Source organism: Lactuca serriola, chromosome 2, assembly GCF_051521515.1.
Source record: "Lactuca serriola cultivar US96UC23 chromosome 2, Lser_US96UC23_V15, whole genome shotgun sequence".
Classification (NCBI taxonomy): Eukaryota; Viridiplantae; Streptophyta; class Magnoliopsida; order Asterales; family Asteraceae; genus Lactuca; species Lactuca serriola.
Genome location: NC_136409.1, coordinates 209,125,905 through 209,139,941, shown reverse-complemented (window position 1 = coordinate 209,139,941; position 14,037 = coordinate 209,125,905). Strand labels below are relative to the sequence as shown.

The following is a 14,037-nucleotide window of genomic DNA, read 5'->3' as shown; positions in this document are numbered from 1 at the left end:
CAGTTGACAAGAAAGACAATGGTGTGTGATACCAACAGAAGTTGGTCAAGGTCAAAGGTGAGAGAGAAAGGTTATGAGAGCTGTGCAATGCGAATGCAACTAACCCAACAAACCAAAACCAAAACCAAAAGCTGGACCATAATGGACCATGGTTCATTGAACTCTAATAATTGATCGTGCTAAATGTCAACAAAGTGTGGACCATTGATCTAATGAGCCCATGCTGCCCAACCATACACATATATACATCCAAAACAAAAAACAAGACATATGTCAACAGTCACATCAATTTATTGAAATCTTTTGCCTTGTCAAATCCCATAATTCAAAGTTAACCATTCCTTTATCCAAAAAGTCTGTTTCGGAATAATAATTTGAGAAGGACAATTTGTACTACAAGTCTACAATGACTCATATTTTAGCAAAAAATACCTCCTAACTTTCAAAGTAACCATTTTGTAAAAAATAAAAAACATAGCAAAATTCCATTTTTTAACCTTCATCCAAAAACATCATACGAGCCGTAAACTAGGTCAAATGCCCACAATGAGTCAAATCAATATTAGAACTACTGTGGTTGGTTGATAAAATTTAAACCGTCAACTATTTGAAGAAAAATGTTGGAACTTTTTAATCTTTTGTAGCTAGATGTGTTTTAAGTGTGTCACATGGTTGGTTGGTAGCCTCAAGTCTAATTTTACATATAATCTAATTCATGATGGTCGCTTCATTTTCTTATTGAGATGTCCATGTGAAGATAAGCCACAGCAGCAACAAACAAAAACAAGAAAACAGATGTCAACATCAATGGCTCTGCAAGCATGAACATCGGGTGGAAATTGTAGTAAACCTGCAAAAACAACCAACCGAAAAAAAAAAAAAAAAAAAAAAAAAAAAAAAGAAGAAGAAGGTTAATGGACATAAATAAATGAAAAGTAGTAAAAGAAAATAAAAAGTGGTTTTTAATCACCTGGAAATGAGAGTTGTGCTCAGGAACTACATTTTCCTTTTCCAAAACCACCACTGGTCTTCCAACAATATCAAGATAAGTATACTTTGTCTGCAGAGATTAACAATGATGATTTAGTTTTTACAAATTATCAACTTTTTTAGATATAGTAGAAAACAGAAGCTACCTCTGATAGGTGTTCTACAGAAAAAGGAACGATAACAGATGGGTTCTTTGATCCTTCAGGAAGGACAACCTGAAACAGCATTCTTCTTAATTAACAAAAGCAGCAAAGAACAATGAACAAGAAAATCTTAAAGATTAAAATTTTAATGATGATTATGTACCTTATTTGTTATTTTGTTTACCACTGTTTCAGCAATTGGACACCCAAAACTGAAGTTGAGGTAACGCCTACCATCATTTGACTCAAAAAGGAAGTCTTGAAGTGGGAGTCCATATCCAATGACAAAGGTGGCTCTCCAACCTCCTAATAAAGGATATCGTGGCTCTATTTCAAGTTCAGACTACATATATCATAAATGAACATTTTAGTTTCAAGTTGTTTATATGAATAATCAAAAAATGGAGATATAATAATCACCTTGCTGTAACTTGTGCGTAAATGTGATGTTGAGATATTGCCTATGTTATCACGGTAGTAGACAGAGTGAACCCTTGGGGGTAATTTAGCTACAAGATGCTTGAATGAAGAGACACCACTGATAGTTGGCCTAGATTGATATTCAACCCTGCAAATTAATTAATCAATTAAGATCAAGAGCAAAAAATGTCAAAAAGTAATTAAAAAAAGAACAAGAAGTAAGTTCAATTATGACCTTGAGAAGCCTCCTTTGTGTTTAGCACCATTATGCACCAAAGTGTAATGCTCTGTGATTTGAAGGTTACCCCAGTGAGATATTTCAATTTCTCTCACAAGTTCCTCAACCACAGCAAATGGATTGTTATTCTCAAAATGAACAAGTATAGGAGTGTATGAATATGGAGACTGGTTCTCATAAGGTCCATACTTCAACTCAGTACGTATTTGGGATGAAGGTTCCACTCTTGTAAATGATTCCACTTTGGTGCTTGGTGTTCTGATGACTGTTGTTTGTTGTTTAATTGCATATGGTGATAATATTAAAGCACTGTCACGGTATAAGACTAACTGGGGTTCTGATTGACTTATTTCTACAGGGAAAGGTTCAAGAGATTGGGTCAATATATATGATACTTCTATTGAGACAGATCCACCAGTTGTCAATGGATTCCTCAAAGAAATAGAGAAGAATTTGGCTCCATTTGGCCCATCAGCATGGTCGCTTGGTGTCACATCAAGTGGATGGACAGCTTTCTTCTTCTTTTTTCCAGTAAGTTCAGCAGCCTGGATCAGTGCTAGATGCTTCACTTGTGGTGGTGGAAATGCAAGAAGAACATTCTTAGCAGGAGATGCCCCATCATTTTGTACCTAGAAGATCATATGCGATCATAATATAACTTTTAGATGTAATGTCAGATAAGTAGGTTTTATCTACACAGTTATAAGCTCAGAACTATATAATGTGCGTATTTCTTCTTCATTTGGAGGCATAACATATAATACAGGCAATAAGTTCGAGTAACAGAAGAGTACCTTCAAAGTCAGGACAACCCTAATAATGTGCGAAGCCAAATCAATCTGCACCAACGTAAATCAATATTATTAAAGCTATACATCCATACGAAAGATGCTAACGAAAATAAAGAAATTAAACAACAAATTCATAACCACAATATCATACTCATGAGATGTAACACCTCAATCAGTTATAATCTCAATTCACTCGTCAATTACCAACACGTCTTAAGAATTCGATCGTTTCGGGAATGCACTAGCAAGCAGTTAAAAATATCAGTTTTTCCAATCTCTATCAATTTACATGGATCGACAAGGATGTGAAAATATAACGAGTGAATTTGTTACAGAAATGAAGAATTTTATTATGAGAAATCTTACTCTGCGTTCAGCGGTGAGGATCTGAAGCTCCGATGATGAAGATGTGAGTGAAGAAGACGATCCGAAACTTAGGGAGAGCAGGGCGAGGAGTAAGGAAATTAGGGCTAAACGAGATCTGGCTACGAAAACCTCCATGTTCACCCTCGTTTTCTCTCACAGTAGCAGCAGAATTGACCCAAGTCGTCTGAAGACGATGATGTTTATGTCGGACTGAAACAGGTTATGGACCGGGTTGCCCCATGAAATCACTTATCTTAGCTGGGTTTACTTTATCGTACAAAATCGATAGATATAAATTGTAAACTTAGAACTGTTAACGAAGACAGATCTTTGAGTCCATTAGGATCGAGTTTGACTATTGGAGTGCGGGTTTTTGGTGTGCCCTGGGTTGAGTATTTGGACTCGTGGATCGGACCTGAACTTGGACCTTTTTTAGAACCCTCGGACCCGTTCTTGGTTTTAGGAATTGATTAAAACCGGTCCGGTCTTTTTATTGGTTCGGTCCGATTGGTTCCGGATAATAACCGGTTTTTGACTTGATTTCTTAAACAAAACAAATCTTTTCAAATCTATTTTCTAATTATCCCTGTCATTTTGACGGTTTGACCAAATACCCATTGTGTCCCTTTTGCCAATAATTTGTATGTACGACAACGAATAGAAAGGATATACAGCCTGTCGACATAACCCTTCACCTACTCCTCTCTCCCTCTCACAAGTCTCGCTCGTCGCATAGAAAGAAGCAATACATACTCGATCGTTCTATTTCTCTCAGCCAAATCTATTTTCATTAACTCCTCACAGTTATGGCGTTCAAGTTCACGTTCTATACATCGTCTCTCTCTAGTGAAAATCGATTTCATTCAACTCCTCACAAGTCTTACAAATGGTGTAATCAAAAGTAATTAAATCAAAAATAAAGAATGATAATTGGATTTGATATGATGATAATGAAACTCAAGTAAGTTGTGACATCCCTAATTTCACGGTCAGAAAAGACCGATTTAGTTTATGCTTTTTTTAATAAAATCAGAGTAATCATTTGATTAAAAGTGTTGCGGAATTTGTTCCCAAAACAAAATATGATAAAAAGTTTATCAAAGCATTTCTTAAATAAATGTATTTTCATTATATATCAAAACCTCAGGATGTCATGTTCTGGTACATACCAAAAGCATAAACAGTACATTATAAGACTTATAATAGTTATTTACAACTACCGGCCTATAATTCAAAAATTCATCATCATCATCCAAATTATGCTTTGGGTCCACTACCTGTAAATCAGAAAGTTAAGTGGGTCATGCTTAGGAGCCTGATGAGCATATAGGGTTTTCAACCCATAAATAATAATAAATTTATTAATTTCATCGACCAACATTAAATTTATTAATTTCATCAGCCAACGATAACCCTGATTACCCATCTTTACGTCCATAAACACCTACACAAGGGACCTAGTCTAAGGATTTTATCATCGAGATGGACTTTACTGCTAAGGGGATTCCTCAGCCATATATGCCCGTAAGGCAACCATGAGGGGGATGAAGTACACCGGTGAACATCAAGCCCACAAACACCTACAGGTTGCGAGTCTGTCAACGTTCCACTAGACTGTCTAGAAGAGTCCGTGGTCGTCATCCATACTCCGCTAGATGACTGGAACACCAACAACATCGAGGCCTCTCATCATTTTATCACACACCAATTATTTCATCTACCAATTTATACCCAACATATTTGTAGATAAAAATATATATACAGTTCAAAACATATATAAAACATCCATTCAACATCCATCTCAAATAAACAAACAATATATATTCACATAACACGTATTTTATAGAAAATACTTCATATTTATGTGTATGATGAAAATGACTATACACTCACCTGATTTAATGATAATCGGGCAGCACTTCGTTTCTTAAAATGATCGTTTTTGATAAAACCGGTGACTTTAATGAAAAACCAGGCTCTACAAGGTTGGAGCTTCAAAACCGAAAAGATAAATTTTTCCGGGTCTTCGGGCACTTCGGGGCGTGTTTCAGGTGTTGGAAATGATATTGGGGCTTCGAGGGAGGTCAAAATGATAAAAATATTGATAAAGGGGTGAAAATGATAATTTTCCAAAGTTACTCGAGAAGGCTCACAATCTTCTATTTACACCGGATACCGCTAGCCTTTGGTTGTCACTTTGGATCACATTTTAAAGTAGACTGAGTAGTAAAAGTAAATCATACTATAAATGTAATCAAATGACTTTACACATTATTCCTATAAAATAAATATAACATTAATATAAATTAATGACATTGTTTAGGACTGTAAACCATCTTTAGGAGTTCTATATTTTTCTCACATTTATTTTGACTATTCTCTTTTGTTTTTATTTTCTCAATTTCAACTTTGATTTTGATAATTATGGATTTGATTGTGTTGCATCAACACCTTTTTCTTCCTTATCATACTTTTTTGTATTTCAAAAAGCACATAAAGTGTACCTACAATTGGTGCTTCTTTATATGATTAAATAATTAGTTAACAAGATATAGTAGGTCATTTTATGATGGATATAAAATATCACTTATCGGTGATATTTCTATTTCCAAAGGAACCCTTGAGACACTAATATCTCCTCATGTTTATAAATTGATTCTTTAAGCACTTTCCATTATAAATCATGTGTTGCATCATCATTGTACTCTTTTAGAATAGATGCAACATGTTTCACACTAGTTTTGGATTTCATATTGATTCTACACTAGTTTTGGATTTCATATTAATTCTTCACATTTTAAGGTGTATGAAAATCACTTATTGTAACACATGGTTAGGAAAATAACAACAAGCCACATGCTACAAATAGTAAATATAACCTAACCATTTTAAAATAACCACAAAATACCTAGTTAACATTAAAAAATGAATCCATTACAACAAGTCCTTCGCATACCATACTATAAATTGTGTTGGGGTTTTAACTACATAACATATAATCTGAATTTGACGTTAAATATTTAAATACATTGTGTACCGTAAACTCGTATGGATCCATAGAACGTAGTAGCTCACTTCAAAGTGTTTGAGAGACAAATGTAATCTAATATGTGTTTCAGAATGTGGTGGCACAACATTTCAGATTTTACTTAAACATAGGGACCACATTAAATGGTTAAGTATCCATTGGATCTTTGGTCTGAAATGATCATTTCAAATTATGTGATAATTTCTATTAATCGGTAAAATCTAGGTTATTTTCTTCGATCTTGAAATATCATGTGGTTAATTTTATGATTATCCTTTTTTTAATGTTGACTTGTTACCAAAAAAATGTATATTCTATATCATTTTAGCAACCATCAAAATATGACCTTTAATATTGACTTTTAAGCCGATAACCAAAAAATCATATATTCTATATCGAGCAACCACCAACATGCTACAATGTCTATGAAGATTCACCTAATCAACATCTAACCCATTTGAATACCAACCCGAAGACTTTGCAGTCCTATAACTATATATTGTGCATATGTATGTGTTAAAGACCTACTAATTAAATAATCACCTAAACCAAAACCACTTGCAATTGCGAGGACTGAAATTGTGAATTGTGAGACTCGAGGTCCTTAAATAACAATTAAATTTCCTCCTTTTTTCAGAAGCTGATAAAAGGCTTGGTTTGGTCCCCGCACATGACCCGACAACGTATGACCTCCTCAACCCGGTTACCAATAAGAAATTTATTAAAAACCATAATTAAAATAATAATATTAAAGTTACCTTTAAAAATAAATTAAAATTACTGTATATAATTAGTGTTTGTATTTTTATTGAAGCACTGTTCTCAAATAATAGTTTTTATCAAACATGTTTTATGTTAACATTACAAAAGAACGTAAATCAAATAACAATGATGTTTGACGTATGTGTACATTTTTAATACATGAATTTATGCATAATAGCACGAGTGTTAGACATCAAATCAATTATCCTAAATTCTATAAATGTTTGGTTTGAACATTTCTACCAAATTTCATAATTATTTTAAGAATTAATGATAAAATTGGTATTAAAATATATGGTTTGTCATCATTTAGTCCCAAAATTTCAAATCGTGTTAAATTAGACCTTAAACCTTTATGACTGTATTGATTTAGTCACTGGGACAACCTATAACAAGTTCAACAGGATACCGGTCTGCTTAACATATCATGTAAGCAATTTATGATCACCTTCATCTACGTTGGCGTAACATCCATGCATAACTTTTATCATTATTTTCTTTTATTCTTAAATTAATATAGTATTATTTAAAAAACAAGTCATAAGGTTCAAAAGTCTTTCATCTTGAAGGCCACCACGGTTTGCTTTCATGTATGTTTGATATAAAATAATGTTATAACTTTTATGACAAGGTGCTCCGAAAGACGATTTGGCGAACCTTTGAAGATAAAGAGCTTTCTCCGATATATATCATAGCTATTTGTGATATGTATTTTTGATCTATGACATGTGTTCAGACCCTAGTCGGAGACATAAACTCATTTCGGTAGAAGTTGAGCTACATCAAGGTTTGACTCTCGACCTATATATTTTTCACCTAGATTTTGGACGAGATGTCTTAAGAGATACATGAGCAATTGTCTTGGTGTATGCTTTTGCCATTGTCATTGTGTTGGTGGCTAAGTCTAAGGTTGAGTTGAATGTTCGGTTGGACACTTGGAGGGTGACATAAAATAGAAAGGGATATGAATAAATACCGTTAAAAACAAAATATTTTTGGTGCAATTTTAATGAGAAGGAAAACGAAGGAGTAAATGTATGTATAATGGTTGGTTCTTTTACTAAAGGAGAGATTCAAGTATTTAGGATCCACGGTCCATACAAGAGTGATGTGGAGGTAGACATCACCACCACCGTATAAAGACGTGTTGGTTAAAGTACATGGCGGCTTAGTGATTCTTGCATGACAAGAAGGTCATGTTGAAACTGTAGATGAAATTTTACATGGAAGCTACTATGTCTGCAATGATGTATGGATTCGTATGTTAGTTTTCCAAGGAGGGCCATGAGAGGAAGACTGAGGTAGCTAAATGAGGATGTTGAGGTGAACTTGAGGTCGAAGTTTGTTGGGTATGATACCAAAAACGACTATATGAAACTCATTGGGAGTGACATAGATCACCAAAAACTGAGGGAATGACATTTAAGGTGGTATGGATATGTCATAAGGAGACTAACATCAACGACAGTAAAAAGTGTTGAGTTAATAGTAATTAATGGTCAGAGGAAGGGATGCCATCCTAGAAAGAAATTAAAGGATAATATGAGGGCGCGTTTGGTTGGCAGGAAATGAAAGGAATTCAAGGGAAAATAATTCTCATTTCCTCGAATTGATGTGTTTGGTTGGACTTAGAGGGGGAAAGGGATTGCTAAATGAAATAATTTTTCACCATATGAAGGAAAGTGGATTTCTTCCAAATTTGGATGAAAAAACATTAATTCTTATCAAGGAAAATGACAAATTACAAAAATACATCTTTTACTTATCAAAAAACCAATACACACCATTATTGTTACCAACCACCAACCATTACCACCACCACCATCAGTAACGACCGCCGCCACCACTACTACCACCACAATCGCCGTTGTCACCACTACCGTCACCGCCGCCACCACTATTGCCATCACCAGCACCTGTCATCACTGTCACCACAACAACCATTGCCGCCACCGCCAACACCACTAACACCAACCGTCACTTCCGCCACCACTAACCACCAACGCCACTATCACCATTACCATCATCTGTCAACAACAGCCACCACTACAACTACCAATACCACCACCACCATCACGATCATCACCCGCCACCACCGTCACCACAACTATCACCACCATCGCCACCGCTGCCACCACCCACCACCACTACCATTTTTGCCACCACCACCACCACCATCACCGCCACCACCTCTACCGCCACCGCCACCAACACTATCATCACCACAACCACCACCACTACCAACCCCGTCACCACCACCACCATCACTGCCAAGATTTTACTATTTTTATAATTTATATAATGTATCTTTACATATAAATTAGAAAATAAAGTATAATTAAGCAAAAGAAACAAAAGGATAATTCTATCATTTTACATGGATTTCAATTCTATTTCTTGGGAACCAAATAGAATCTGAAATTAGTTCTAATTTCTTTTGTTGCCAACCTAACAGGTAATGGAATTGGATTCAAATTTCTAACATATTCATTTTCCAATTCCAATTTTAATTCCTTCAGAAACATTTATCGAACCAAACAACACTTGAGGGTCGACAGGGATGATATTTTTCATGCCAATGAGATAACCTCATATAAGGGGTCTGAAGGCAAACCATTAGGAATGATGAGTAGCCTGACCCATATTCATTGGTAATATATGATGTCCCTTATCGATTTCATCTTTATATGGTATCGTTTGATCTGATTTTGCCTAAAAACATAGTTTCCACGGTTTCTTTGGTAAGGAATATGATACTGAATTAATCGACATGAATATCAAAACAAATAATTATACTATGAAATGAGATTGCATTAAGTGATTGGTTTCAACTAATATCTACTTTGAACAAATAAATACAAAACAGAGATGTGATCTTACTATAAACCGTGAAACCAAGACCAAATATTCTTCCTTAAACCCCTCGATTGACTTTCGCTTCCCCTCTTTCTCACATGGCAATTTGTAATTATGAAAGTTACAAAACCCTATTTCCCCTCTAATGGATTTAAATATCACAATGCCTCAACTTTTTTAAATAAGTTAATGACATATAATCCTTTGTTTAATCACCCATCAAGTCATTAAATATTTTATTATATTTTTCTCCAACCTCTTCAAATTTGTATTTTTTATCATAATTTTCACAAAATCAAAGATCATACATTCATCAAAAATTGGTGAAATTGTTTTTGAAACAAAGAAGCACCTAAGTATTAATCTTTCAACTGGCATGAGTGGTGTAGATTTTTATTTAGATTCATTTTTATTGTGGTATAAATTTATAGAAAATTTGGTTACTAACAAGCTTAGAAATTTTGATTTACAAAAAGAAAATAAAAATTTAATGATTATATTTTTTCTTTGTGTATCTTATATCGCATCTTCATAAAAAATGGTGAAATTGTTTTTGAACCGAAGAAGCACATAAGTATTAATCTTTCAATTGGCATAGGTGGCGTAGATTATTATTTAGATTCATTTTATTGTGGTATAAATGTAGAGAAAATTTGGTTATTAACAAGTTTAGAAATTTTGATTTACAAAAAGAAAATCAAAATTTAATGATTATAATTTTTTCTTTTGTGTATCTTATATCGATGCGATATGATCCCTCGTATCTTCGTAAAAACTTTTTTTGAGGAAACAATAATGAGCTACATATATATCTTATATTCTTATAATAAGAGTTAGGGTCTTATAAGTGATCATCTATTGTGGAGTCTCATTTCTATATAAATGTTTTTTGAGAGACACAATCTTAAACTTCATGCATAAAATGTAGGATACAAATGAACAAAATATCCTTTAATTTTGTTGTTAACCTTACAAACCAAATAAAATGAAATCAAATATTTATGATTATTTTTACAAAACAAAGTTTTCAAATGCATAACGATGTAGGGTACGAATGAAAAAAATGGTCTTTAATTTTGCTGTTAACCTTACAAACCAAATAAAATAAAATCAAATATTTATGATTAAATTTACAAAACAAAGTTTTCAAAGGACTAAAATGCTAGTTGACTAATAGTTAGGGACTTGTATTTAATTTAGTTATGGAAGCAACAGCAAGAACGGATTCTTCTATCCCCTGGATTTTTCTCCCTATAGACTAGGGACCATCGCTCCCTCCACACCCACAACACAGAGAAAGAGAGTGCGTTTTTACTCATTACCCTTGCCTCCTTTGCCCCCATTGGTAATCATCATTTCTATCACACACTCTGACTGTGTTTTTTTACTCGATTCATTCAAAAATTTATGTATATATACGCTTCCAATCGCATTGCACTTGAAAACTGAACAACTGAAACCACTCATACATGGCGATGGCGTGCATGAAGTTAGGATCTAAATCAGAGGTTTTTCATCTCGATCAGGACGAAAAAACCTGGTTAGTCGTTCTTCTGTTTTTCGCTCGTTATGTGTTTAAATTTCACGTCAATCGTAAATATTGATTCATAATTTTGATCGATACCCACATTTGGAATTCTTCGATTTCGATAGTTTCTTTTTGTCCCCAATCGTGAAATCTGGACGCCCTTTTACTGGGGTTTTTGATTCTGTGATGTAAATTGTTTTCTGGGTTTCTTTTGATACCTACATTCGTAACTGAATCCTGATTATTAATTAATCTGTTTGAAGGGGTTTGCTTTGATTTCGTGATGAATGTTTAAGCATCATTCTCGATGTTTTTTGGACGTGGGTCTAATATTAATACTTTGTGTGAAGTGTGAACGAATAATAATGCAGTAAATTAGAACATCTGGGAAAATTTCATTGATGAAAGAAGTTACTGCCCTAATTTTAAAAGAAGGCCTACATTTTGAAATCCAAGGGTCAAAACAAGTACTTTTGGACGTTGAAATTGATATGGAATTCTCTCATATTTTCAGTAAAATCTTGTTAACTGCATTAAGCTTATAAGAATCCTTATGCGTAGGAAGAAAGTTTGTGTCAAATTGATAACAAAATTTCACATTAATATTTGCAGGACTTGTTCTTCTGGCCTTCCGAGTGATGTTACCATTGAAGTTGGAGACATTTCATTCCATCTTCACAAGGTAGGTCGTCACTTGCTTTATTAGTATCCATATCATATACACAGTAGGATCCATTTATAAAATTTGTGAATTTTGTAACTAGATTGAGTTGACTTTTTTCTTGGCATAACTTGCAGTTTCCGTTATTATCTAGAAGCAAAACATTGGAAAATCTCATTGGAGATTCTTCGGATGATGAAAAAAAGATGAACTTTGGGGATGAAAAACGATCTTGTGTTGTTAAACTTCATGATCTACCAGGAGGCCCAAAAATCTTTCTCCTCGTTGCTAAATTCTGCTATGGTGTCAAACTACAACTCAACTCAAACAATGTAGTTCATCTTCGTTGTGCATCCGAGTATCTTCAAATGACTGAAGAATATGGAGATGAAAATCTCATCAGTCAAACCGAAAACTTCCTTAATGAAGTTTTTGATAACTGGAACGATACCCTAAAAGCACTGGAATCATGTGAAGAAGTGGTGGAATATGCAGAGGATCTTCAGATTGTTTCAAGATGTATCGATTCTCTTGCATTAAAAGCTTGTTCTTCAGATAAAGATTTATTAGGGTGGCCAGTTTCAAGCATGAGAGAAAACCCTTTTGCTACTGTAATCTGGAATGGAATCCAAACCAGTTCTTCACCAAATCAAGATTGGTGGTATGAGGATGTTTCAGGGTTGAAATTACCTCTTTACAGACGATTCATCTTAGCCATTGAATCAACAAGTTTGGATCAAGAAAGGATAGCTGGATCACTCATGTTCTATGCAAAAAAGCATCTTCCTTTACTTGGTAGACAATCGATGATTCCAAATGTGAATCTTTCTTCTTTCGATTCGTATTTGGATCAAAAGACTCTTCTTGAAGAGATTGTTGACTTGCTCCCGAGTCAAAAAGGTGTTGTTCCCACGAAACTCCTCCTCAGGCTGCTAAAAACAGCGATGATTTTACATTGTAGCCCTTTGTGCCTTGAGAATTTGGAAAGACGGGTCGGGTTGCAGATGGATCAAGCTTCCATTGAAGATATTCTCATTCCTAATATGGGGTATTCAAGTGAGACGCTTTATGAGATCGATTGTGTTCAAAGGATGCTTGATCATTTCATGGTTGCAGATCGAGATCGCGATCAAGATGGAAGTGAAATTACTGATTCGGGTTGCTTAGAAGACAACGATGATGATTTAATCAGGAATTCTCACTCGCTTACACCAGTGACAATGGTGGCTAATCTTATCGACAACTATCTTGCTGAGGTGGCATCCGATGTTAACTTAAAGCTCGAAAAGTTTCAATCTTTGGCTGCTACTGTCCCTGATTTTGCAAGGTCAATCGATGACGGAATGTATCGAGCAATAGATATATATCTCAAGGTACAGTTGACTTTAAAAGTCAAAATTGAGACCGAATTTGTTAGAAATTCAGGATAAAGATTTTCTTATACGTAATATTTGCAATCATATAAAGAGTGACAAAATCTTTTTTCAATTTAGTCACAGAAATTTCTAAACTTTTGAAGCGGAAGTTCGTAGTCAAATGACGAAACCTTGTAATCGTAATTTTACAGGCACATCCATGGCTGACAGATTCCGATCGGGAGCTACTCTGCCGGCTGATGGACTGCCAGAAACTGTCACTAGAAGCCAGCACACACGCCGCCCAGAATGAGAGACTGCCGCTCCGTTTCATAGTTCAGGTTCTCTTCTTCGAGCAGCTCCGGCTGCGGACATCTGTCGCCGGCTGCTTATATGTCTCTGACAACTACAACTCACAGACACACCTGAGCAGCAGCATGGTGCTGCCGGAAAGTGAGAGTGTGCACCTTTTGACAACCGGAGGAAGCGATCGGCGGGTCGTGGCGGTGGATGACATGCGGGGCCGTGTTTCTGAGCTTGAAAAAGAGTGTTTGAGCATGAAGAAAGAGATCGATAAGATTGTGAAGAGTAAAGGGATAAATTGGAATAGTTTGTGCAAGATGTTCGGGGTGAGTTTAAGGTTAAAATCAAAGTCTCGTGATCGGGGTGGAAAAAATGTGTCGCCAGCATCAAGAATAAAAGAAAATAATCAAAATGAAGAAAATGGGGAATTGAATCGAGTTGAGTGATTGAGGGAGATTATTTAGAAGGGGAATTAGGTTGAGTATTAAATAAATGGTAGGGATATTTTTTGTAATTAAGGTGTCGATCTTGAACCATTTTTAAATATTGTTTCTTGATTTCTCTGGTTTGTCCAGAAAATCATCCCAAACGTAAAA

At 34.9% G+C, this 14,037-nt stretch overlaps 2 protein-coding genes across 2 annotated transcripts; one reads left to right on the top strand and one right to left on the bottom strand.

The window, feature by feature from the left end:
• Nucleotides 1-606: 606 nt before the first annotated feature.
• Nucleotides 607-3,229, bottom strand: LOC145088334 (Ribophorin I). The gene is made up of 8 exons (XM_079026605.1): nt 2,949-3,229; nt 2,586-2,630; nt 1,789-2,420; nt 1,554-1,701; nt 1,297-1,476; nt 1,137-1,205; nt 971-1,060; nt 607-850 (listed from the first exon to the last, which is right to left on the bottom strand). The coding sequence occupies exons 1-8, from the start codon at nt 3,081-3,083 to the stop codon at nt 728-730; spliced, it is 1,422 nt and encodes a 473-aa protein (XP_078882731.1). The 5' UTR covers nt 3,084-3,229; the 3' UTR covers nt 607-727.
• A 7,598-nt stretch (nt 3,230-10,827) lies between these two features.
• Nucleotides 10,828-14,037, top strand: LOC145088333 (BTB/POZ domain-containing protein At5g03250-like). Its single transcript, XM_079026604.1, has 4 exons — nt 10,828-11,134; nt 11,735-11,804; nt 11,921-13,156; nt 13,351-14,037. Exons 1-4 carry the CDS (start codon nt 11,064-11,066, stop codon nt 13,885-13,887), a joined length of 1,914 nt encoding a protein of 637 aa, XP_078882730.1. The 5' UTR covers nt 10,828-11,063; the 3' UTR covers nt 13,888-14,037.